This window comes from Pseudopipra pipra, chromosome 9 (genome assembly GCF_036250125.1).
Source record: "Pseudopipra pipra isolate bDixPip1 chromosome 9, bDixPip1.hap1, whole genome shotgun sequence".
In the NCBI taxonomy this organism is placed as follows: domain Eukaryota; kingdom Metazoa; phylum Chordata; class Aves; order Passeriformes; family Pipridae; genus Pseudopipra; species Pseudopipra pipra.
This window is the reverse complement of record NC_087557.1, coordinates 30,743,687-30,769,714: the sequence shown is the minus strand read 5'-3', so window position 1 is coordinate 30,769,714 and position 26,028 is coordinate 30,743,687. Positions and strand designations below refer to the sequence as shown.

Below are 26,028 nucleotides of genomic sequence, written 5' to 3'. Positions count from 1 at the left end.
TAGCTAAACACAGGACTCTCACTAGCTCAACATTAAAAAAAAAACAGGCTCACTAAAAAGCAACACCTGCATTACAAAGAAGCTAACAAAAGAATTCCCTTATGATACTTAGGTTCAGCTGCTTCATCTTAGGTTCATCAGCTACATTTTCTTGTTTTGTGAGTACTTATTACATTTGCAATTTAATATATATTTAAGATCACAACACTACAAACCTTTCTCCAGTCTGTAGTTTTGCCACCTTTAGTTAGACACAAATGAGTGCTTGCTTGAACTAGGGTTGAAGATTCTGAAGAAAGTTGGTGAAGTTATTAGGTCATGTGTACTGTAATTACTTGAGCACCACAATTTTTAAACCCTTAAGAACACGATTTCCTAGGTAGAAGGCAGCAAGTATGTTTTCAAGTTGTCAGGCAGACTAAGGGAATAATTTTTGCTCCGAGGAGTCTGCTGTACACCCTGAATCAGAACAAAGGCCTGTTTCATAGAGACTTTGGATTTTTAAAGCATCTCTACTAAACAGAAGCAAACCAGTACTGATTAAATTTTAAATGTTCAGTGACTTTACTGCAAACACAGTAACTTTTAAGTGTTAAGGAACTTACTGGCAAGAGTTACCAGTAAGGCTGGTGGTGAAGATGCCTTTTCAAGAACAATCACTACAGTGTCACAGTCCTGAGTACAGATATATTGAGATTACCTGAACCCCACGGTTCCATCTCAACCTGGACTTTATTTTTTTTTTTACAGAGTTTGAACTTTCTCAACATCAGGAAGTCTTGCTGAAAACATTCTTCTGAAATTGATACTTCAAAATGCATTGACTTATTTTCCAAATGGACTTCATATATTCCAATGCATTAGAAGGTAACAATACAGCTCTCAAGTGAATTTTTTGCTGTTGTCACACATGGAGTCACAGTGGGCACACATGTGGCCTCTGTGATGGTGGGGTGTTAATTTGAGAGTTATCTGGAAGAACCCAACTTCGGAAGTGGTGACAAATGGAAGTTCTTGGTGTTATCTCTGACAGGCCCTCAATGAGAGGGACAAAAGAGGCTTGGGAATCAACACAACAAAGACTTCAGACTTCCAATTTTGCCACAGATTGGTAGATAACATCTTGGGCATCAGCTGCCTTCTGCAGTTGGCCAGTCTGGTGGAACAGGGACAGTCATCCTGATTTATCCGACGCCAACCAGCGCCGGGATGGTTGGTTTAGATTATTGATTTGTTGGTTTAGATGGTTGATTTAGATTACTTAGATTATTCAGACAGCACTCACAGTGCTGGCCAAATGCTGCTTATTCATGTTTTCCCCACTGCAACAATATATTTTCATCACTAATAATTAACTGCTAATTACTGTTGCCGACTATGATAGTGGCATTTACCACCTTATTTTTAATTTCAGTGCAGATGCCTACTTAAAAGTTATGTAAATACATGAAATTACAGTACATTTTCCTAATGACCCTGCTATGTCTGAGTTTGATCCTATTCAGTTGTGACTAAGGAACAGTAAAGATCTCCCTTCTGTAGAGCCATAGACAGTTTCTGTTGTATTCTTGCCACTTAAATCATGAAATGTAAAGAAGTCATTCTAGGCAGGATACATCTGGGTTGAAGGACTGCTGATGCCAATTATGCTTCGTACATAATAATGCACATTTTACCTATTTGGAAAAAAATTCACATTTATTTACTGTCAAACAGGTGTTAAACTTTACACTGGATATTAGTGATGGGCTCATTATTAACAGGTTTACACAAAGGGATGAAAAAAGCAGAATTTTGTTGAAACAATTTACATTTCATTAGATTTTTTTATCATAAAATAAATTAATTACTAAATATAGGCAGAAGGAATATGGAAGAGTAATAGTTATGTTTTATTTATTTTTTTTAAAGGACAGGCACCTTTTATTCACGAGAAAGCTTGTGAGAAGTGTCCAGTGTCCCCCTTACCCCTTACCACCCAACCCTGATTAAAGACTGAACAGGGAACTGAGTTACAATCTTTGTTAGCTATACCAAATTTGTGCAAGGCTTGGCATAATTGGCTTCTAAAACAATTTTCTCCCAAAATTACGGTTTTTTTGGCAATAAAAATTCAAAAACTTAAGAATAAAAACTAACTTGTCAAAGCAGAACACTGTTTACAGTGAAAAATAAGTGAAAATGGGTAGAAGTTGCATTTTAAACATACTACCGTACTATGAACAGTGTAAGAAAAACAGCTTATAACGTATGTGCAACCAAGAGCTTTTCACAATATTTTCTTCAAACTCTTTAAAATTATTTTTTAATGACAATTATATTTCAGTTGGACACAAATGTATTTATTTTACCCTAGCAATAGAACAAAATATAATTTCTTTAGCCATTTTTTCATGAGAACGGTTCATTGTACAGTTGAGGAAATATATGAAATAAGGCCTGTGGCTTGATTGCTAGTGGTTAGACATGTATTCAATCTTTGCCCTAATGGAAAAGATTTGCAGTGAACTGCAAACTGATGCAGAATATCTCTCCTGCTTTTGCAAGTCTTGTCAGGAATAGTAAGGTACAGTAAATTTGTCCCACAGGATTTTAAAGCCTACGCCTTGTATATAATACAATGTAGGCCTAGGAAAAAAAACATGGTGCAGCCATATTTACAAATTTAGTTCACAAACTGCTGCAGTAAAATGGCTGGAAAGTGTTTATTTCTCTCTTTTTTTTTTTTTTTTCACAATTTTGTTAAATTCAGCAGCAGAAGATATCTTAAATACCTTGTTGGTATTTTTCTTTTCTTTGTAACAAATAATTCATTTTAGTATACTCTGTGTATATACAAAGTTTTTGTTTTATAAAAATTCACAGAACTGCGAGGTCCAGTCATCTCCGTCACTGGAGAACCACAGGGTCAACAGAATTGTCTCTTCAAGCAGATATGAGGGAGCCTGCACGGGGCAAATTAAGTCTTTTTAATACTTGAACGTGGCCTTTAATATTTCTTTGCTACACTATTAAAGGCTTGTCACTAGTTGCATTTGTCCTTCTCTAACATCTCCTTCTGGAATACATCCTTCCTTGTTAATGGGAATTATGTAGCCGTCGCTGTTACCCCTGCTGATCTGATAGTACATCTGAAGCTGGTGGCCAGCTCCTAGGTTTGGCATGCTCTTGTAGTAAATGTCCTCGTTTTCACTCCTCCTGGAGGGAGAGAGATCCTCCTCGACGTCGGGGCTGCTCTCTGGGTACGGAGAGTCTCTGAGGTTGGGCATGCTCGTGTAAAGGGAGTCTCTGTTGGGGGACTGGAGGTGGTCGTCGGCCTCGGCGGTCAGCTGGGACACGTAGCTGTCCGTGCCCTCGGGCTTCACTTTCTTCTGGGGCTGGTACAGAAGGGAGTGAGTCCGCTGAGGGATGAGCGGGGCCTCGAGCTCTTTGTGGTGCAGCTCCAGCCCCGGGGTGTCGCTGTGCATCAAAGACGAGGCGTCGGCCACGATGGCGTCGTCCTCGCTGCTGCTCCCGCCCATCGCCGCCTTGGCCGGCAGCGCCCGCTCCAGGTTGTGGTTCTTGCTGCTGCCCCGCAGGTTGTTGTGCACTAACTCTGAAATGATCATTTTCTCAAAAGCAGTATCATTCAGGCTTAGTCCACAGTCTACGACTTGCACGCTGTCGTTATAGTCTCCGTTGCGCAACGAGTAGCTGTTGTTGAAATTACCATTTAGCGGTAGAGTATCCATGGCACTTGTATCCCTGGCATTGTTCAGTGAATGTCCTGAAAGGGAAAAGGACACCTCTGGTTACTGCCTGACACGCTTTGATCGCTTGTGTTTGTTTTTTTTTTTGTTCTTTTTAACACAATTCTTTAATGTAGTTCAGGACAAAGTTGTACTTGGAAGTAAAACTTGAGAAAGGTTAGGTTATTGAACATTCCCAAATGTAAACAGTTGCACACCTTATAGGAAAGATGCATTCTAAAAATAGCAGTGTGTATTTCCTGTGGGGAATAGTGGCATTTGAATTTCTTAATTTAGTGTCAATTCTGTGACTTTTCCACCAGGAACTGTTCACTCCATGCCCTTGCATATGTAATGCAAAGCAATTCGTTTGGAAACATCTATGTTTTGAAGTACACCACCATGATTTAGAAAAAGAAAATTAACAGAATTTGTCCTAAACGACACTAAATTAAAAAGGAATTAGATCACAGACATAACTGAAGGTAAATGTACAACATAAACCCACATAACTGGCAAGCAACTACTTTAACAACGTTTCTAACATTTTTTCCTGTTGTTTTTTTTTTTTGAGATGAAGTAAAGAAAAGAATGAAAAAAATGGATAAATACAAAGAATTTATGTTAAACAAGGACAGCCATCTTTCACACTACAGGGACCAGGGCCCACAAGCACCATCCAACAACACGATAGACAGCAGGTGGAATGACTCACTTTGGACAACTCACATCATGTCTGTCTGCTCAGGCTATCTGGCCTAAGAGTAGCTGATATATAAAAGAAAGTAAAATGATTTATTGTAACATGATGAAGAATTACTGAGCTTCTCAGCAACTTAGTCAGAGCAAGGGTTCAGCAAATTAGATTACTAAGCAATAACAGCTTTTCTTTCCCCACTTAATGTAATTTTTTTGCACTAATATTCTGTCTGCCAACAATGGCCCCAGGCCCCTAAAGGTCAGAGTTTGCCTGCAGTCTGCATCAGTCACAGTGACAGCACTGAATGAACCAGAATAGTTAATTAAGAGTTAGGCCCACAGTTAACCATGGGCATGGAAGTCAAATGCAGAAATGTTAGGAATTTCTGTAAGTATGGGTCACAGAAATTAAACCAAAGAATAAATATTAGTTGTGGAATGGGAAGAGGAAATCAGCCATGGCTGATATCTCAGAGCTGTTGGAGGAATGACAGATTGGGTAAGTCTGCTGAAAACATGAAAAGGAGTTTAAGGGGGGGAAAATGAAGTCTTATGATGATTAAGGTCTTTATGCTTTTGGTTTTGGCTTTTTTTTTTTTTTTCCAGTAACTCGATAAAGAAAAGGTTTTCCTATAGACACAAAGACATGTAAACCATGACAGCACAGTGCTTCCCAAGCAAAGGAAAAAAAAAAAGGAAAAAAAAAAAAAAAGAGAAAAAACTTTGCAAGAAATTAAACAGTCTGAACCATGGAAGTCAGATGGTGAGAGCATTCCTAGAAAATCACTTTATCTACAGATATGTCTGGAAAATAAAGAAAGAATGAAGTGACTTTACTGAAATGAGACTGACCACTGTGAGGCTGCTGCATAATATGCAAGGCTTGGAGGAGTATAAGAGAAAAGTTTTTTTGAAAAAGATTATATGTTTTTCCCATTTTCTGTTGTTTTTTTTTTTTTTTTTTTTTTGATAATTAAAGCTGCAGCTTATCCTAGAAAATTCAATCCTCTCTGGAAATATTGTTTTCAATTAAAAAGTAATTGCATTTTCTCATGAAAAGATCTTTTTCTTCAACTTTAAAAAAATGGAGTAATAATTTCCAAATAAATTTTGAGCAATTTGCAAGTCATTTTGCATTTGTGTTATTGGTAAGTCTTCTCCATGTGTCCTGATTTACACAGTGATGAGGGTCGTTTGAAAGGTCTCTTTAAGCTTTGATTAAACAACTTTGTAGTTTGGCAATTTCATGTATGTTCCAGGATTTTTCTTGCAATGAATTTAGCTGCAAAGAACATATGGCATTTATAAAAGTAGACAACACATGGACCACATGCTGGATTCATTTCCCTCATGAAAGTGATTTAATTCTGTAATTTTAATTTTCTTTTTCTCTGCTAAACAGATATCAAAATAATAATCCAAAATGAGTTTTCTATGATATACTGCAGAGTTAAGCATGATAGAATATATTCAAATTGGTTTGATGAGGCAAATTTTGTTGCCCACGATCAGGTAATTAATTTGAAATCTTTCCATAGCCTGTAGCAAGATTACTGTAGGGATATAAAAATATAAGTAAATTGTTGAGCATTTTGGCGTGACACCGCTTTGGTTCTAAACAGCAAATTATTTCAGCATTGCAGAACTCGTGCTACCAATGGGGTTTGGGTTTGCTACAGACCTCGTGTCGCTTCCCAAAAAGCAGTATGCAAGTACTTTTTGAATGTGGAAACATTTCATTTGCAAATTGTGAACCACTTGCCCGCTGAGTCTACTTCATGACCGCTAGTTATGTTTTAATTGTGCCCATTAAAAATCATGCTGAAAAAATTTACATTTGATAGGCAAAGTTAAGTTTTACTCCCATACTTGTCTCTCTGTAGGTTGCTAGAGGAAAGCATAAGGAAAGTAAGAAAACAAGAGAATGAAAATAGAAACTACAGTTCAGTTAAAAAGGAAACTTGAAATAAAAACTGGAAACAAGGTTTTTATGAGCTCTTTTTCAAAGATTTATCATTCCAGTTACACTAAAGTGATGTTATGACTCATCAAACAGTATCTGCAAGATATTTACTGATGAGTTGCACCATTGTTTAAAAAAGCAAGTAGATAATGTAACAACAAAATGTTAGGTAAGTGATGATACCCTTTATTCCTACAGAACTAAACTGCTCTAACTGTTAATCCCAAGATTTTCCTACAGGAAAATGATCTACATAAAGCTGCACTATACTATAGTTTCGATCTGTTTGATGCTGGATACAGTTTTCTCCACCGGGGTATCCAAAGGTGCCAAGATGCCTTGGGCTTTGGTATTTAATCTGTTCCAGAAGCAGGATTTTCTCAACAAGCTTTAGAGTCAACCTTTTATTGCATAGACATGATACCTCTAAGTGATATATATCTTGAAGATGGGCTCTCGGACCATGTGGTGTCAGTCCTGTAATAGTATATTAAGATTTATGCCACCTGTGTTAAAGACATGGATAATTATTGGTAAATACTGTTAGGGCAAAGGCATTACTATAATATAGTGCAGTTTTACAAGCTGACATTGGCAATACTGTATTTCTCCAAGTGACAGAAATTCAGACACTAGGGCTGGGGAGTTGCAACTCGGGTTTCTGTCTGGGGAAAAGAGGGAACGTGGAGCGAGCCAAGGAAAGCGGTTTATTCAGGAAGTATAAGCACACCTGGTGAGTTAAACACAGGAGCTGAAGGGGCATTACATACAACTGTTTCAGCGAGCAATGTGTTATAGGGGTTGTTAGTGCCGTGTGGTCGAAGAAGAGGGTTTGTTAGTAGGTAATTGCCAGTCATTCCTAAAGCAAAAGAAACAGAAAAAAAAAAAAATGTCAGTTCTTTAATTTTAGTCTGACAGTTTCAATAAAGAATATTTTTTATTCCTCATGAATCATGTAGGACTTGTCAAATGTAGTTCAGCTGAAAATTTCTGGGTGTGTTTTAGCTGTGTATTTGAAATGGGAGCAGGAAAACACAGTGAGATTCCAGTAATTCACAGGTGCTGCCCAAATCCCCAAAGTAAACATCTCGTGAAAGTGATATTTACTGATGTATACAAATCAGCTACACCAGAATAGCAATTAAATGGGTAGAGATCCAGGTACTACATAAAGCTATTAGAACTTTAACACTGAGCATATGGAGCAGTTCTGTCCAGAATGGAGAGAACTGAATTTCTCAAACTGAAAACCCTCTTGTGACAGGATGAGAGCTGTTATTCACTTTATTAAAAACACACAGAGAGTGGAAGGGAGTTGCTGCTTTCAAACGGACAGTGGATGATAAACTGCAAGAAGCACATCTTAGTATATGCAAAAGTATGCATGCTGAGGGGAAAGCAAAATATTTGCTCTAAGAAATCAGAGCATTCACATTTTCTCCCGGGACATTCATGCTGCAAATTTATCTGCCAGGTTTAAAAAAAATAGATTTCCTCGAATGACAAATTTCTTTAAACAACCAGTTTACAAACAATGTAAGACAAAGCAAAATACCACGTGAACAGATTTTTTTAAACCCATTTTACATGTTAATGCAACACCATTTAAACAACCCTCGGAATAATTAGAAAAAAAACAGCATATTTTGAGACATTATTAAAAAGTCAATTAATCTCTGATTTCTAGCTACTACAGGAAAAATGGATTGGAATAACGACCAAAAAAAGCCACACACAAAAAGCTGTGTTTTAAAAATTAATTTAAACTTTTCAATAAGGCAAAATTTCACTTTCTATTGCATTGCACAGGGTCAGAGTATTACAGACCCAAGGACAACTAAAGAGACAGCTATATCTGTATAGTATGGATATTTTTGGGGCAAGGAATGATAGTATATATTCCAAATATTAATGCCTTTGTACTACTTACTAGCAGAATAGATACTTAGTAGCAGAAATGAGCAGAAATTTCTGAGATTCCAAGAATTACTGTCTGACTATGCTAATCTTATTTGAAAGTTTGTATCAGTGATCAACTAAAAAGCTTTTATCACAGCTTTTTTCAGTTGTAATGTACTTCTTACTAAAAATACTAACATTTTGCTTGGTTTTTTTTTCATCTTGGTTAAAATCATTACTTGTAATTTAGAGTTAAGAATTTTTTCAATCCAAATTGTTTGACCACCTTTAAAAGCTTTATTTTTATTTTAAAGGAAAGATTACACTTGCCATTAATTATTAGGCTACTCTTATAAGTATGTACCAGTGAGATAGTGACAGTCTCATAACTGAAAAGAGTTGATAGCAATTTTTCTAATCATGGCAGAACATCTCCAGTGACTTGAGACTGGAACTCAGAACAGGGAAAAGCTTTCAGGAGCTCAGCTCAACTCTGCATTACCTCAGGGTGTAGCATGGTTAGAGCAAACCTCGGGAGTCAGAGACATCAAACTGGGGGGAAAACCCAAACTTTTATATAATGTGTATTTATGGGATTTTAATAAGACACTGGAGGAGAACTAACTTCTTTCTTGGACATGAAAAATACACTTTTTCTACTTAATTTTTGCCAGAGGAACTTGCAAGACCCATATGGGGAAGGGGAGCAGTGAGACACAGCTCTTCTCGACACGCCGAAGAGCAGAACTAGAACTGTGCTCCCTGCCACCTGTGCCTCTCCAAACACCACAGTTCTTACTTTCAAAACCAACATGAGTCAAGCACATGCCCCTGCCATTGAATCATGAACTGGAATTTTCTGTCTGAAACTTTGTGAGCTGAGCAGGAGCGGGTTGCAGTGAGACCAGGGCTCTTCTCGTGGGGATGTGGGTGGAGGACAGGCTTTGAACCTGCCTGGCACAGAGCACTCTTCTCTCCTCTGCTGCTCAAACTGCCCTAAGGAAACCCAGCAGGGAGGGCAGAGAGGAAGGGACAATCTGTCTGGGTTAATACCCTTGTGTTCTGCCTGGACGAGAGAATGATGTTACAGATTTCAAAGTCTGTTTGAGTTGAGAAGATTTGAGGGTTTGACTTCTCTGTGCCCGAAAATCTGGATTCTATCCCATGTTACAGATATGATGCTCTTTGAAACAGAAAAGATAAATGCTTCACAGACATCTTTTGCATAGAAATGATATCAATTAGATTTCACTGGGAAAATTTCTGCACCTAAAAATCAGTCAAATACGCATTAAAATGTTACTGCACTCATATTTCTGTTTCAGATTTAACCTATAAAGGTTAGGAAAGATTTAAAATTATGATCTTGCTTTTAAGCTAAATTATTGATGAAACTTATTTAAATACATTCCCATGAATGGAGGAATTCAGCTTCTAGAGCAGGGCCAGTTGAGGGAACACTGTTTTAAAAAGTGCTGGTGGATGACTTTAAAACTCTGCTTTTAGAGAACATTTGTTCCAGATTTTTTTTTTTTTTTTTGGAAAACATTCTTTTCAATTCTTCTGTGCTAAGTGATATAAAATCTGTATAAAATTTAAGGATCCTAAAACCGAAATGTTCCCAGTGACTGACCTTGATTAAGTGTTGAAGTGCTGTTGATGTCACCTGAGATAAAAGACGATTCAGATTGTTTTCTCACAGTGTCATTCCACATCCTCCTTATACGACTCTGTTAACATAAAGCAGTGAGACAAAAGCACAGTAAGTTATGAAAAGATTTTTTTCCTACTCATGTGCTATTATGTAGAATATTTGTGTTTATTTTGGCCTAAAGTAACACATTCTTCTAGCACATAGTGAAAACGCCTTCTTTTTTTATTAAAACTCTAATTTATTAAACTTCATTTAGATGAAACATGGTGGTATAAACCTTCCTATAAACCCCAATTACAAGAAAAAGAAAAAAAAAGGTGCTTGTATTAGACCAAAGTAAAAGGAAATGTTTAAAAAGAAATAATTCTGCTATGCAGTATTTGCCATCTAAATGATAACGATGGAAGACAATTAGTCCTTCTGACTGGAACACATCTCAGCGGGCTTTTAATAAATAAATGTCATGAAAAGGTGCTGTCACAGTGTTTGTCACCTGGGTGCCAGAGGAGTAGCGGGCGCTGGTTCTGGTGGTGGATGCCTTCACTGAGCTGTGGGGGCTCTCCGTGGGCAGCCCCCCACAGCAGTAGGAGTGTCGGAAGCACTTCCCATACTCCTTACGCACCTTTGGGGGGAAAAACCAAACTGCTCAGCACAAGGATCAGTGTTAAATATCTCTGCTGGCAAAAACACAGGAACCTGGCACTGAAACTGCCTTTCAAGCAAATAGATAACTCTCGTCTGTCAAGCTGCTGGCAAAACCACAGCTCTCCCCCTACCCAGTGGCAGTGTTATCAGCTACCCAGGACTTTTGAAACAATTATTTCCAAGGTATAGACACACTTCATTTAGATGTCCTTGAATAATCATTACTGAGCTAGTTATGGAATTATATTTATTTTATCTTCATACTGTAGAGTAGTACAGTTAAGTTTACCTGAACTGAATGGTGGCTGAAAATAGTCCTTTTTATATGAGCTTTTGGTGCAGAAAGCAGAGGATTCCAGCCTGTATTGCCATCCCAGCAGGCAAGGAGGGCTGAGGTAACCAGCCTTTGCACTGCTCAGCACTGCTCTTTGTGTTTTGCCTTGTGCTTGAGAGTGCCAAGCCTGCCATGGCTGTAAAGGCATTTTCACACTCTGTAACTCCCTCAGCTCACTCCACGTGCCCAGCCCTGCTCTGGCACCCAGCAGAGCTCCCAGTGCCCCACTTGGGGCAGAGCAGCAGCTCTGCTGGGGAGGCACCTTCCAGTGTCCCAGAGTCACAATCTGAGCCATAAAGGATGGGAGTGAAGCAGCTGCCACTTCAGGGCCAGAACATACAACTGCCATTACTCAGTTTGTTGGGCCTGGAAATTTGAATATACCTACCTAGATGTGTTTTTTTTTTTTCCTGAGAGAGCAACAAAACTAATTAATGATTCCAATATTTGGCCTGCATTCATTCACCTTCTGTTTCCAGTGACCTACTGGAAACTTTTGTTATGTGTGTTAATGATTGCCATAAAAGTAATCAGGATTAATTTACTGAGCAGTTAATTCTCTCATACTCAGTGACTGCTACACTGACTCCTGTTTTCAGGTAACAGGAGAGCACATGCACATCTTGGCAGCGTGACAGCATCAGGGAAAGGACACACTGGATAAAATTTGTATAGATGTGTAAGTCTAAATTCATAACTCTTCCATCAGAGAGGTGGGAATTTAAGTGTCTCTTCTACATCAATGAGACTCATGAGTTTCTGTGAAAAGTGGGATTTCAGCTAATCTGAAAATTCTGCCTGACCTATGAATATATAACACAGAAAGTTATGTGTATGCAAAAAGGGGAAAATGAAAAAAGTTAATTGTGTGGATTTACATATGTAATGTGCTGTTTTCAACATTACAGGAGTTTTACTCATGGAATGCATACTGTGATGTTTCTATAAAGCACAAGGTTGAAGAAAATTTGAATAATTTGTGCCTTAACTTCAAGCTAGGCACAATAACTCACCTTTTTATAAAAATATATGGTACATATTTTAAGTCAACCCCATCTATATCAGCACAAAAGACACATAAAAAACGAAAGCAGAAATGAAACAACTTAGAATTATAATTTTCAACCCTGTAGTGTAAAAAACATAGGTCTATATTTATGGTGTAACACCTAAAAAAATACATTCCTGAACACTAATGGATACTAAATGCTCCAAACCACTACACAGTAGAGACAATAGCAATCAAAACTGTATTTTTTCCGAAATACCACCCTCCAGGGCTGGTTTTGCCTAATGCCTCTATTGCAGTGAATGTACATTATCTGTCAGGAGTGTGCATTCCACTGTCATTATTTCTAAATTATAGCTTGTTGGAAACTGATGGAAGCAACAGCACCATCATCTCGTCAGAACTGGAAACATAATAGTTTTCACTTCCACAATTCTATTTCTCTGTTCAATTTAGTGACCAACTAGTAATAACAGAATAAAAAGACTACATTAGCTATGCAGACAGAGGGTAGGACAACGTCCAGTCAAAAGGCAGCGACACTTGAAAATCTTAAATGCCAGCTTTAACATTCTTTCAGGTATAAATCTTATTGCTCTAGGTTATGCTTTTTCACACTTGACTGGTATTTTAATATTCCTTTCTGCTGACTCCACTTTATATAAAAACAATGCACAGCTGTAAAAAGAAATAAAAAAGGAATCTGTTTTTGATTTTTGAGTCCAACACAAATACAAAAAGGGAAACATTATACGAAACCCTAATCTAGAAATTATTTGCATTTTGAGAATGTTTGCATTTTCTTCCCTATCTTCTTTTCTTAGGCTCCATCTCCTCTTTAAGTGTGCTTTTGTTCTCTCAAAATGAGAGGAGTGCCATGTTCATCTGGATAAAATGCTTTCTGTCTACTTTGCTAAAACATGTCTGAATGCCATTGTCTACACCAGCCTTAGAGATGCTGATACTCTTAGAGCTGGTACAGTTGAGAACATGCAAGAATATGGTTTTTGTATTTTTTGTACTTCCACAGCAATGCTTTATCCAATGGTCTCAAACCATCTTATAAATATCTGTTAATTATGTCTCTGGTGAGCTAATTATAATGGGAGTTAACAATTGCTAGGTCTCCAGCCTAAAATTGGTAAAAATATTTAAAATCTAAATATTGCAAATAAGGTATTTCCAAATGTAGGATGTACTGCATTACATGTTACTTTTTTTGGGTGGGACTTTTAACATTTACCCTTCCTCTCAACTCTCATTACTTTCACTTGTCCTGCCTTCTAACACAGGCTGTCAGCTTTTCTCATTCACTCTTCCTTAAAGCCTCTCTGAGGCACCCTTGGAAGCAGTCTCCATCCCCTGGGGAACAGAAGGGGGGCAGGGAACCCAAAAAGAATCCCACAGAGCTGCACCCTTCACCTGCCTTCTCTCTTGCTTGCTCCTCTCTCCCCTGCAAGCCTTCCCTCTCCAGCAGATCTGCTCATTCTGGACCCTTCTGCTCCCACCAGCTGAAGGGGTGCAGAACTAGTTCAGCTCATCCCTCTTGCCAGGGGATTCCAGTTTTTCCAGTTAAGAGAACAAAGCTATTGGGATTTCTGGGGGAGGCAAACTCTTGGAAAAAAAGTAGTCATGCTGGCATCTTTTCCACCTTCAGAAAAGTATTGCTGTTAGCAGTTAATGACTACTTTTTTGCAAAGTGTGCTGAAGTTCGTAGTAAAATTAATTTTCACATCTCACTTGATTTTGTAATGAATGAGCACACCAAGTACAGACCCTGCCTATCACCTGGAGCTTTGTGTGGCAGCTTAGTGGGATCTCAGGAGAGGTCCTCTGCCTTGATCTGAGGAAAGGAGAGGTTTCCAGGCTCATACTGGAACTGGTCCTTTGGCTGCAGCCCTGCAGCAGGGGCAGGACTTGTTTCACATGGGCATAAAAGACTTTTGGCTGTAAGTCCAGACTAATAGACACCATATCACCAGTGTTAAACAGGACATTTTCTATAGCAATTTTCTTCACAAAGCCTCAAAACATTTCAAGCCCAGGTTGGAAATGGTGCACCCCTGTTAAACCTGCCTGGGGCACAGAGCAGCTACACGACTCCCACATACAGCAAGAACTGCTTTGGAATCCCAGTCCCCTCCCCAAATTACTTCAAAATACTACAGTTCTTGACTTTGCTATTTTTTCTCTATTTTTTTAAGAATTATATGTGGCCTTCCTAAGGAATTAGGGAACACACATCTGTGGTTCTGGTAACTTACTTTCTTTTGGAGGGCACAATGAAAGATGAATATAAACATTCCTTGGAAAGCATTAAATACTGTGAAGAGATAGGTCATCACAACAGTCCCCTCGTTTATGAACAGCAGGCCAAATGACCATGTTAGGCCAAGGAGACACAGGAGAGCAAATGCACCCAGGACCCAGGATCTGTAAAAGAAAATTAATTTTAGTAACATTACTTAAGAGAATGCACATGGCCAAATCCAATATTAACATTTCAGTTCCTGCAGTTGACTTTTACTAGTTTCATATTCAAATGTAAAAATTCCTTGGGTTTAACCTTTTATCTATCAAAGAAAGAACAATTCCATTTAGTATTCTTAGTCTCCAGTGAAAACAGCAAGAGTAGATATAACCTTTTTCTTTCTCAAGAACAGCACAGGATGTCAAAACTATTTTGAAATGCAGAAGTATAGCACAAACCCCAGCTACTCCATTGCCTTATCTGCTTTTAGAAAAGAGATTGATAAATCTGACTTAGCCACTAATCACACCATAGATTTTAAACAGTGGTGCTGCCATATGACACCAAATAATGTCACACAAATGCACAAAGGTTAAACAGCAGATTAAAAGCCTAGAGCCCAAATCTTTAATGCTCCGATAAACTCAGCTAAACCGAAGCTAGATGGTCTAACTTCCACATGAAGAACCCCTGCTGAAATGTGACAAAAACATGGATACTGCTTTACAGAATAATCTAAAAAAGATTCCATCATGAACAGGTTAAGGAAAAGGAATTGTAGCGAACGGCACAGAATGAAAGGGAAAGGGAATTTAGTCAGTGAATTCCACATCTAACTAATGATCTTACTTGATAAATGGCTTATTATCTTCATAGCTAGAAAGCATTATAAGCAGAAAAGAGAAACAAAATTATTAGACAGAATTGAAACAGAAATTAATAAGAGCATTTTTAATTGTCTATAAAAATTAGTCAAAATTAGGAAATTCAAAATGCAGAGGCAAGCAATTTAAAATTATAAAGGCATATAATAGTTAAAAAGTCTTTAGCAAATCAGATATCTCAAAAATAGTTAATTAAAATTAAGGGAAATCCACAATATGACCGAGTTTGTAAAGTTAAAAGTCATGCCAGAAATTTGTTAATGTAGGGTTCTATCTTACCCAGGTAAGTCCGTATTATAGTAGCCATCACAAACACGGTAATTACTGGTGTGGATGAGAAGACAGAAAGAGGAAAAGGAAGAAAAGAGAGAGATGCTAAAGATTAGCTCTCTCTCTCCTCATGCAACATGCAATGAAGCTGGTACTGACCTATCTAGAACATCCTAGTTCCCAGGGGTCCCTCACTGCAAACCTCCCTTGGCCATTTGCAACAGTCAAAGCCAATCTGTAAGACCCTTTCACATCCAACCCTCAGCATTAGAAACTTCCACCATCCCTTCAGTGTTGGTAACAAAAACCTTCAGTACAATGTAAAGCTACAGAGAATACAGTAAAAAGCTATCTAAAAGAGGGACAGCTGCCAAAGCCTTGTTAGTTATATAAAACTTGTATTACTCTGCAAAAGGGATACTACAGTACAGCACCGTGATAAAGTAAACATTTGTTAAATTAGCATGAAAACAGCAGATAATCTTCAAGTTAACAATAATAATAGAGTCAATTCTCTTGGGAGTACAGGATTACGAGTAGAAACTGCTCAGAATCCCTAAATCAAAAAGTCATTTAACAAAACAAACTTAATATAATCATATCAGCCATGCAAACAGGAACATCATTTTTGAACTGCATTTTAAATGCAAATGAAATTACTACAGTGCTGTGGCATTTCCGTGAAACAGTTTCTTGGCACTAGTTCCAGGCTGAAATTATCTAATTTTGACCGGCGTTTGTGACATTACAGCAACAATGTGACGAAAGCAGGATTGGCTCTGTTTGCTTCTAATTGACATCTGCAGTTGCTGGGAGACAATGGCATGTGCTCCTAATGGAGAGTAGCTTTCAATCAGTTCAGCAATCAGAAAATAATCATAGTTCTCATACTTGAACACAAAGCACTTACTTAATGTTTTCCAACCTGCTAGAGTCTGGTTTCAAAGTGTTTGAGTGCTTCACCATTTTGCACAATGTGATCACCAGGAAGATAAGATTCAGCTGTCAAAACAGATAAGAGTGAAATTAAACTACTTCAAGTAATAGGTTGAATAATGATGATGTTACAGGCTAAACAAAAACCCTATAGTTTATTTTCAAATAAGTACTGAAAGTTGGTAACTACATCAGATAGTCTGTAAAAGGTGATTGCAAATACATACGAGGGGGGAAAGAAGTGTTACAAGTCCTTGTTTCACTTAAGTTTCCAAATTCCAGATATCATCCTGAGCTCCTGCCCAGCACTTGCCATCCCCAGTCCAGCTCCCCCTTGCAGCATGTTGTGCTCAGCCCCTGCCCACCTTTGCCTGTCACCTCTGGCCCTTTCCCCACCTCACTGATTCCCTCTGAGGACTGTGCTTACCCCTTCACTGTGCTATACTACTTGTCTTTTTAGCACCCCATCCTGCTTTTGAAACGTTTTTCACCTTTACTGGTTTCTCTCCCCAATTTCTTTTTTTATTCCCTTTTGTTCTCACAAATTCCAGAAGAGAGCTTAAATGTAACTGAGGAAAAAGAAAGAGAAGAAGAAAAAGATGTAGCAAATGCATCAATCTTAACAGTGGCACAGACGTGCTGGTGCTGCACCCTCCTACTGCCCTCTTTCCCTTTGTAGTCTGGATTCTGTCAAAGTGACTGTGTGCCACTTGAAGGACTATGGTGTCTTATTGTTGTGTCCATACAGATAACACCAGGGAAGATGCTGAAGGAAATTTTTTATAGTTTTCCTATTTTGAAACAGAATCCCAGATATCAAAGTCAGTAGGTGCCTTTCTCCCATGGATTTCAGAGCCTGTGAAGAGCACAGCAAGCCAAATACAAGGATGCCTGCAGAGCATGGGCTGGAAAGTGGCACCCAGTTAATCTGAGTAATTAGTTTGTTCAGGGAGACCATTCAAACAAAATTGTATCTTTGAAACCAGTAAGAGCTGTGTCCTCTCAGGAAGAAGACACACATCCTTCTGTACTAGTACAATGTAGTACAATAAGTACAATAAGTACAATAAGTACAATAAGTACAATAAGTACAATGAGTACAATAAGTAATGGCTGAGCCAAAAGCTAAGACAAGATGGGAGAATATGCTTGGACATCCTTATAACACATAGACAGATTATAACCCTATTTTTATAATCTTCCATATGTATCTGCAGCTGGTTACTGATGGAGAATGATCACACCAAGTCTGGTTTGATCTTTGGTTTGAGACAGCTTCAAAATCCTCACAATTTTTGCAACGTGTTCCTACGGTTGGGCCTCAGTGGTCAGAAATGTCACTCAGTAAAGAGCTGGTCTGGAAAATCTTGGAAAAGGGAGTATTTTGCAGGCTCTGATCAGTCTGTTAATAAGAATATGTATTACAGAAACAATTCCTACTGTTAAGGGCAATCAAGTTATCACTCCTGCTGCTGTCTCAAAATCAGGATGGACAGCATGAACTATTAGGCAGTTCTCAACACCAGAACAGAGTCTGGCAGCTTTTGACCTTATCAGTCCTCATTGAAAGTAAAATATTTTTACAATTGTGTCTTGAGATTAATAGAAAAAACGTATGTGATACAAATAACAAAAATAAGCTTTGATGATTGATTTCAGTTTGTGTTCCAAGAATAGACTGAAAATGCCTGACCTTTAAGCAGATGTATGTACATGGTTTAGGTTGAGCATATTTCCATTGCTGCAAAATCTAATAAAAGTGTCAATAATTCATAATCTTGATCTCCCTTTATGATTCTTATAGGTAATGTCTACCCAGATGAGAAACACCACTTCATTATATCCTTGTGATCTCTCCCTCTTATCTAGGTTTCCACTGTGTGGTGTAAGTTCCTTGGCTGAGCACATAAGTTGCTTCTCTCCCTGGCCTTTGCACAGGACAGGGGCTCTGTGCCTGACCCTTTGCAGGCACCCTTTATTCTCCTGGATTTGAAAAAGTTTCTCGTACATCTGGTAGCTGACATAACATGAACTTCTCCAGCCTGCTTAAAAGAATGCAACTTCAATTTGCTTTTTGTGAAAACAAACAGATTAAGAGCTAAGACACATGCCCCATCCCAATCCTAACATGTAAATCAACTTTGGCTGTGACCTGTGCATCCCTGAGTGCACAATCCAGTTCAGAACAGTATTTACAGCACAGCTGGAAGCTAATCCTTGCCTAAGGAGCTCCCCTGGAGTATCCTGTATTGTACCAGCAACATCATTCTTGGATCAAAAACTCATAGATATGGCTTAGCCCATAAATGACTGCCTTATGAAACGAGAGGGTTTGATCCTCTGATTCTCTCTACAACTGAAGTGCTGGTTTGACATATGAAAAACAAAAGCTTGTATTCACATGCTGAGGTTCCTTCAGTGCAGACATGGCCTCAGCCCAGAGCCTGAGCCAAGCTCCAGTGCACTGAACAGCTCTGTCAGCTCTGTCTGTGTGTCCCTGCTGCACCAGGGAATAACTGTACACAGCAGCTTCTTCAGAGACACTTTAATTCTATTTTGGGTACAGACCCACAAAAGCAGCCCACAGAAATAATAATGCTGTATCACAGTAGCTGAAAAAGTCCTTCCAAGTAACAAGGAAAAATCCTGTACTTTAAACACAAAGTAACTATGACAACAGAGCATATGATACTTGTTTCTCCATCACTGGGAAATGTTGCATAGTTTTCAGTTTCAGCAGCCAAAAGACCATGGTCTGCCACTTGTTCAAACATGCTGGCATCTCTGGTACACATTATATCATTATAAAAACCCTATTTTGCCTGCTTACAGATACTGTAACAAAACCTTTCTATAGATTTGCTTTTTGGCTCCCTTTACTGCTTTTCATCTAGGAACTGATTGTTTTGGAGGAACTCACGAGTTAAAGACTTTTGGGCATCCTGCCAATTTTTTTTATTTTTTGACAAAAGACACTAAACAGTGAGGGAAGGAAACTTGCTGGAAAATAATTGCTTTTAGAAGGAATAGCTGAATTACTTTTCTGGGTGAGAAATATGTAGGGGGAGAGGAAAACACAGTTAGGACTTTTGTATTCATTTGTACCAACTTTGTACAAGGAAAGCTTTTTCAGCTCTGAGCAACCTGGTCTGAGCTCCAGATGAGCCAAAATCTGCAACTGAAAAGTACCCCTCTTCTTCAATGGTAATAAAAAATATAAATACCCTGTACAAACACACACACAGAGGCACAGTGTATACATCTCAGTCATAAAATTATACCCTTAATAAAGTCTGTAAAATCTCTTTCATGCTTCACTTCTGAAAATCAGACTGAAAACCACCCTAACACTCTTTTTCGAAGGCTAAAAATAAGAAGTTAAAAGTCTGGTCAGGCATCAGGTTTGGATTTGAAGGTTCTGTTGTGATAACAACGAGTGACAGAACACACAGTTACAGTAGGTGGAGCTATAATGTGAAACCTCTTAAAACATTATGCTTGATTTTTCCCTAATTTCTAAAGCATACCATCTGGAAGAGATGGGATACTGGATTACATAGAGAGCTACCTTAATCTATACCCTGATTTTAGAATTGTGTGTAAAATAAAAAAAATTACATAATTAGAGCATCTTCTGATGTACCTGGAAGATCCTGCTGCTTTCACAGCCAACACACATGTGGCCATTCCTCATCTGGAAATCAGAAGGTACTGGACATGAAAGATGGTATAAGTAGGAAATTTGTCTTTTCTGGCCTCTGAAACCCACGTAATTTTGAGAGAGAGAGTGTCTTCAAGTCAAATTACCTTTTTTAAAAAAGTGAATGTAATAACCTGCACAGCAGACTAATGGATTGGAATTAGTTGCAGGTACAATGAATTAGTCCTGAAATAAAGCTAGATTTTGCAATAATTATGATAAATTTCCCCCTGTGAGTTATACATAAATACCATTTATCAAGTGTCTACTACAGAAAGATAAACATTTATTATTTATAAAAATAAGGTTCCAGACACAGTCCATTTTCATGTGTGGAGCCAGGTTATGTGTGCACCTGTACATCCCTGACTTTGATAAGTAATACTGCAACCTGAGTGAAAACATTTCATATTTCCTATGTTAATGAAATGTGATCTTTGCCTACACAACCACTGGTAGACTGATATGCTGTGAGAAGCAAACTGCACCGGTTGTGCCTAAATTAAAGTCAAACCAACATCACCCATTCCTCGGATATGAATGAATCTGGATCTACACAGCAGTGAGAACACTCAGGCTCTCCTGCCCAGAGCTGACAGAGGTGCACTGTTTGTTTTCTAGCCATGAACCTGCTCAATGGAATCACGTCCGCCCGAGCTCAGAGGCTTAAAATTCCTCGCGCAGAGCCCGCGGTGCTGACACGGATCCGATGAGACAGGAGAGCAGGAACGGCACTCTGCAGTGACCCAGCTGAACTGCACATGTTCTGACCCTTTCTGAGCTCCCCGGAGCTTTTGTTACCTGGCAAATGCAGCTCTAAAGCTGCTCCTGCATCTCCAGCTCTCTGCTCTCAGCCTGTTCCTCTCTGGGGCGGGCGGCGAGAGAGGGGCTCTCTGAAGGCTTCTGAATGAGTGTGCACACTGAACTCTTACTGAACTGAATTAATTATTGAAGATGCAGATGGAGCTGTCCAAATGATAAGAACAGCTCCTGACGTATCATGATCCAAGCTTTCATTAAATCATTTCAGGCATACTAATGGTTTCCCACCGCTCATTACTTCCATGCTCTTTTCTCATCGATATAATAACCCTGGTGCCCAAAGGCATGACAGGCTATGGAAACAGGGAAGTTGAAAGTTCTTCACAAGGCGTACTGAGGAACTTCATACTCCCCACTCATACTTCCCATCCTCATTTAGTGCAAAAATGTACACGCACACACACACACAAGTACAAATTCTTATAACTCAGAGAAAAAAATTGTGAACTGAAGTAGAAAGCAATACTGTCAAAAAAGAGTTGCTGTGCACTGACAGTACTATTAAACTGAGAAACGTAAAAGTGATTTGAGCAACATGTTAAAAAGCTTACCAAGGTGAAATTCTCCCATGCTACTGACCCTCAGTAAGCTACACTACAAATATAGCTCTTCAGTTACACTGCACATGACATATTATTTTTCAGCCATTACACTTCTCACACTTCCTCCTCTGGTCTCTCTTGCTTTCTCAGTTGGGACGATTAGAGGGCAAAGCAATTGCCAGAGAAGAATTACTCCCAGGAACTGTGCTGTGATTGTTACCTGCTGTTTCATATTTTTGAAGTTGGGAATACTGCTCCCAAAGGCCTTTTGCGTCTCAGTCCAAATGATTTGCTGGAGGATAATAATGTCATGGCCAGTAAATAATAGTGAACTATGTCTGTACATGGTCAATATGATTAAATGTCCTTCACCTCTATTCTCACTCTGACCTGGTTATGAGGAAGTGAAAAAGCCGTCAGCAAAGCCCAAAGCTTCCCATGTGAAATGTTATTGTAGAGCAAGGGAGAGAAAGAGAGGTGACTTAGCAAAATACTCCCAGTACCAATAACATAAGGAGCGAGACACAAAAAGCAAAATTATCACCACACGATCAGACCTGAGGTGACTGAACTGGCATGAAACTCAGAACAATTTTCTAGTAATAATTACAACACCTGCGAGAAACAACCTCGTGTTGAAAAATATCCTCTACCATACTGAAAATACTAAGTCTATCTTTCAATTGCAACTGTAGGTTTAATTAAAAGAAGAATCCCCATCATTCTGAGACATGATTTAATTTGAATGTATTTAGAATAAATTCTGTACAATTATTATGGTCTATACTTAAATCTTACAAACCCTGTAATTTTTCTAATTCAACTCATACACACATAAGTTTTGGCATCTACGCCCATGTATTTGAAAATATGCCAATGAACTCTTAACAACTTCTAATTTGCACAACTCTCTTTTCCTAAGTGACTGCTCAAGGATTGAAACAGTCTTTGATATAAATAGAGAGTGAATCCAACCTAAGTATACATAAGCTTATTTCAATATAATGAAGATACCAGGAAGGAATAAAGTACCTACAAAACATTGGCCAGGCATATTTTTTAACAGAAATTTCCACAATCAAAGTATTGGTTTCTTTTCACATGAGAAGTAACATAAAGTACAAAAAGTGCTGAAACAGAACAGTATGTTTGGCACATGATCTATAAAAGTCAGAAATTTCATAACTATGCCTGATGATTCTGCTTCAGCTGAGAAACCAATAATGACAAAGTACAATTTCTGAATTTGGAAATTCAAGGGAACTGAAATTCTGTCAACATTTCACAACTCTCCTACTGTGTAAGGGCAGGAAAACAAGCATCTATTTGAACTTTCAAGGGCATGAAAACAAATTAATTCATCCTTCCAAACTATCAGCAATGATGGGAAAAGCTCTCTGTGTATATAGGCTGTGTCCCCAGCACCAGCCTTCTGCAATATTTCCCAAGTACAGGCAGGTTTTAAAGATACAGAACCAGCAGAGAAAAACAAGGAAATGGAATATAAGATTTATTTAATTATCCAGTGCATTAGAATACCCTTTTGAGGTAATTATGCTGGATAATTAGCAGTTAAATTCTGGAATGTGTACAGAACTGACTCAATTGAAAGCAATAACAATGGTTCCTTTTTAAAAAACCCAGTGTTTAGAACTTCATTCATTTTTCATATGACTACACATGTCAATACGACCTTCAGATTTCCAGTCATTAGGAAAAAAATGGCTGTGCTGAAGTGCCACCACAGCTCTGACAACTAATCATTTGGTCAGCACTCTTTAAAACTTTCTAAATATTTATGTAACCATTGGTCACATTACAAATTGTTTATAAGCATTTTCATGAAATGCCTTGTGAATAAGGATAGTATTAACTTTGCTGTGAGGCAACCTAAAAGGAAAGGAAGAAACGAAGTTCTTACCAGAATAATAAAGGTAACAGGTCCAATGAAACTCCAGATAAAATAGTTATCTACATGGAGCCAGCAACTATGATGGAAAAAAAGAATGAAAAGTGAACAGCTGCATTAGCACCTCCATCCAGTAAATGCAAAGTGCAAAAATACTTCTTAAATGAACATTTTGCCAATAAAAAATGATAAACATTGCACAGTACCACTTAATCCATGGACAGTTCCTAACCTGAAACTCTTCTGATGAGCCCTGTACAATAACACTACTGAACCTGAAACTACATCCTCAGGAACAGGTGATGTATAAGGAGAAAGAAAACCAAAAGGAGCTCTCTCCTTGCAGTCAGTTTTGGTGACAGGTGCTATCATGGACTAATGAACCAACATCAGTAAGGATTTTTTACAGGCTTCCCATGTAACCTTCAAAATCTGCTTTTAACTTTATATATCACATGTGAAGTGCTCACTCCTGAGGAATATGAGACAGAAAACGTTCAGATGCCACGTTTTGCTGAGAAACAATATGGTATAAATAAAATGCCCCATCTGGGAGTTGAACAGTAGAGAAGGAATACATAAGATACCAGACTAAATGACGTGTAAACCTATTAGGGCCAACTTCACTTAGCAATTCATTTTTCATACAGCCCAGTTCCCTGATGAATTGCTCTTATTTGTCTTTCATCAGTAGCAAAATCAAGCAGCTTTCTTGTAGTCAACAGTATCTTCCCATTCTGTAACTAATTTTATCAAAGGACAAAATAAACACTCCTGAAAGGCAAATTCATGCCTCCAGCAACTCAGATCCTCAGAAATGTTTTCTGTCTACCTTCTGTCACTTCCTATATATATCTGTATTTCTGTAAATAAAAGGCAGTGGCTAAATTTTAATCCCACTCTACTCGCCTGATAAAATATTATCAAAATAAAACATATGGGTTGGAATATTGTACTGTCATAATTCAGGATGAGAGCTAGCTAGAGGGGCAGCTGAACAAAGACATCTAATGAAGCATTAGCTTAAAACTGGGTGGTTAGGCTTGTCAGATACTTGGAGAAATTTTACTTAATATACATTTGAGGACAAAAAGTTATTTACTTTTTCAATTTGTTTCAGGTCAATCTTTTGTGTTAAAAGAAAGACCATAATTTAGAATCGGTCTCTCCAGAGTACAAATCCCCTGAACCTCGAGAATTACAAAAGACTTGATTGTAATTTGTGCACAGCATCGCCATTCTCTTACCAATAAAGCTTTCAGATGGTATTTTAGTCTGTCAGGGTCTCTCTGACAGCTAATAGGCTTTAAAAACTTATTCACTTGAAAAACACTCAGGTCACTTGCAATTACTTACGCTTTCTCTGTTCCGTAGCTCTTGTAGTCAATAGCTGCTGAGACACCAACTACTGTAGCAGGGAAGAGGTAGCCAGCAACATAATAGTACTTCTTTCTAGAATATTCACTTTCAAATACTTCTACTAACATTAGATAAAGCTGCACTCCTTCTAGACACATCCAGGCAAAGGCTGCCAGGAAGAAAAAGTGTAAGAGACCTGCAAATATCGGACATGCAATCTGCAAAGAAAGAGAGAGATGGGAATATAAACCACAAAACCTCCACATCATCGCCCCTCCAATTAAAAAGTGTGCAATAAATAGAACTGCATATGCTTCTATAAGAAATCTTTCACAAACTCAGGAGCAATTTCCCTACCTGAAAACATAGGCTGGACATTTGAAAACACTACTGTGTGTTCAGGAGCTACAGAGAGTAAATCGGCTGAACAGTGTGAATGGAAATAAGGAAATTGCACCCTCACCCACCAGTCATCAGTTATACAGTGGGCTTTCCAATTTTATAAGCAACTCTTTGATTTTGAAACTGATATGGTTTTAGGACTTGGCAGTTGACATGAGCAGTTGGTTCTAGATGCATAATGTGATATTGCTTATTTAAAATTATGAAGTGGCTGCCCACAGATTTTTATCTGCTGTAATTTGGAAATTTCCACTGTTGTAACAGAAATCAATCTGAATTCTCTCCCCATTGGCCAAATTCTGGATGAAACTATACTGAATTATTAAACTTCAACCCAATGTATCGCTTCAGAAATATTTTCACCAATACTGCCAGAATACCTGCATGAGTGTGCAGTGTAAAACATCTGTAAATATACACAAAAGGCTCTGTGCTAATATATATACATAAAAAAATAGTCAACAGCTGTTAAGACATATTAATAGAGAAAACATATGTGTTCCTAATACGTCAACATTTAATTTCATCTCCTTTTTCAAAAGTCTAACTACCTGCTTCATTAACAGTCAGAGTTTCTCAAGTGAAAAGGAAAAGCATATTTTGGATGGATGTAAATACTGTTTATGAGTACGTCTGTCTTATTTTCACACTGAGCTTTTATTTCAGCCTTGCTGTGTCAGAACACTGAAAACTTGTCAGTGTTGTCATGTTTTAATTCAGATCCATTTCAAACAGTCATTTCAGAGAACAAGATCAGTACACACGGAGAGAACTTACCTTGTACTCTGTCTTATCGATGCCTATGAGGAAAATGAACTCAGCAATGAATAGGTTGATACAAAGGTTCTTGTGAATAGTGTTACGATCGCTTTGCAGGCCACGGAAAAAACAGAATGTGAAGATGCAGATGGCCAGGCAAACAAGAGAGATGACAATTCCCACCCAGGTGATGACAGTGAGGAGCAATTCGTGCACTCCATCTTTGTACTAGAAATAACCAAGAATGGAGAAAATTAATATGG

At 38.2% G+C, this 26,028-nt stretch overlaps 2 protein-coding genes across 36 annotated transcripts in view; one reads left to right on the top strand and one right to left on the bottom strand.

Moving 5' to 3' along the window:
- The window catches only part of LOC135418485 (uncharacterized), an 80,075-nt gene extending 77,277 nt beyond the window's left edge, over nucleotides 1–2,798 (top strand). Inside the window, exon 17 of the mRNA XM_064663903.1 lies at nucleotides 751–2,798. The gene's annotated coding sequence lies outside the window, so the exon portion shown is untranslated. The remainder of the gene's footprint in view (nucleotides 1–750) is intronic.
- ADGRL2 (adhesion G protein-coupled receptor L2) overlaps nucleotides 1,867–26,028 on the bottom strand; it is a 173,123-nt gene continuing 148,961 nt past the window's right edge. For 8 of the 35 annotated variants that reach the window (XM_064663867.1, XM_064663869.1, XM_064663866.1 and 5 more), the window contains 12 exons: nucleotides 25,784–25,993; nucleotides 24,602–24,822; nucleotides 23,258–23,324; nucleotides 16,247–16,338; nucleotides 15,346–15,390; nucleotides 15,032–15,058; nucleotides 14,196–14,364; nucleotides 10,437–10,565; nucleotides 9,923–10,019; nucleotides 7,121–7,249; nucleotides 6,297–6,314; nucleotides 1,867–3,766 (listed from right to left, as the gene is read on the bottom strand). In XM_064663867.1, coding sequence (XP_064519937.1) covers nucleotides 3,012–3,766; nucleotides 6,297–6,314; nucleotides 7,121–7,249; nucleotides 9,923–10,019; nucleotides 10,437–10,565; nucleotides 14,196–14,364; nucleotides 15,032–15,058; nucleotides 15,346–15,390; nucleotides 16,247–16,338; nucleotides 23,258–23,324; nucleotides 24,602–24,822; nucleotides 25,784–25,993 — 1,959 coding nt within the window. In that variant the 3' untranslated portion in view covers nucleotides 1,867–3,011. Of the gene's footprint in view, nucleotides 3,767–4,443; nucleotides 4,497–6,262; nucleotides 6,315–7,120; nucleotides 7,250–9,922; nucleotides 10,020–10,436; nucleotides 10,566–14,195; nucleotides 14,365–15,031; nucleotides 15,059–15,345; nucleotides 15,391–16,246; nucleotides 16,339–23,257; nucleotides 23,325–24,601; nucleotides 24,823–25,783; nucleotides 25,994–26,028 lie in introns of all 35 variants that reach the window. The other 27 variants (XM_064663892.1, XM_064663890.1, XM_064663891.1 and 24 more) reach the window with 17 other exon arrangements.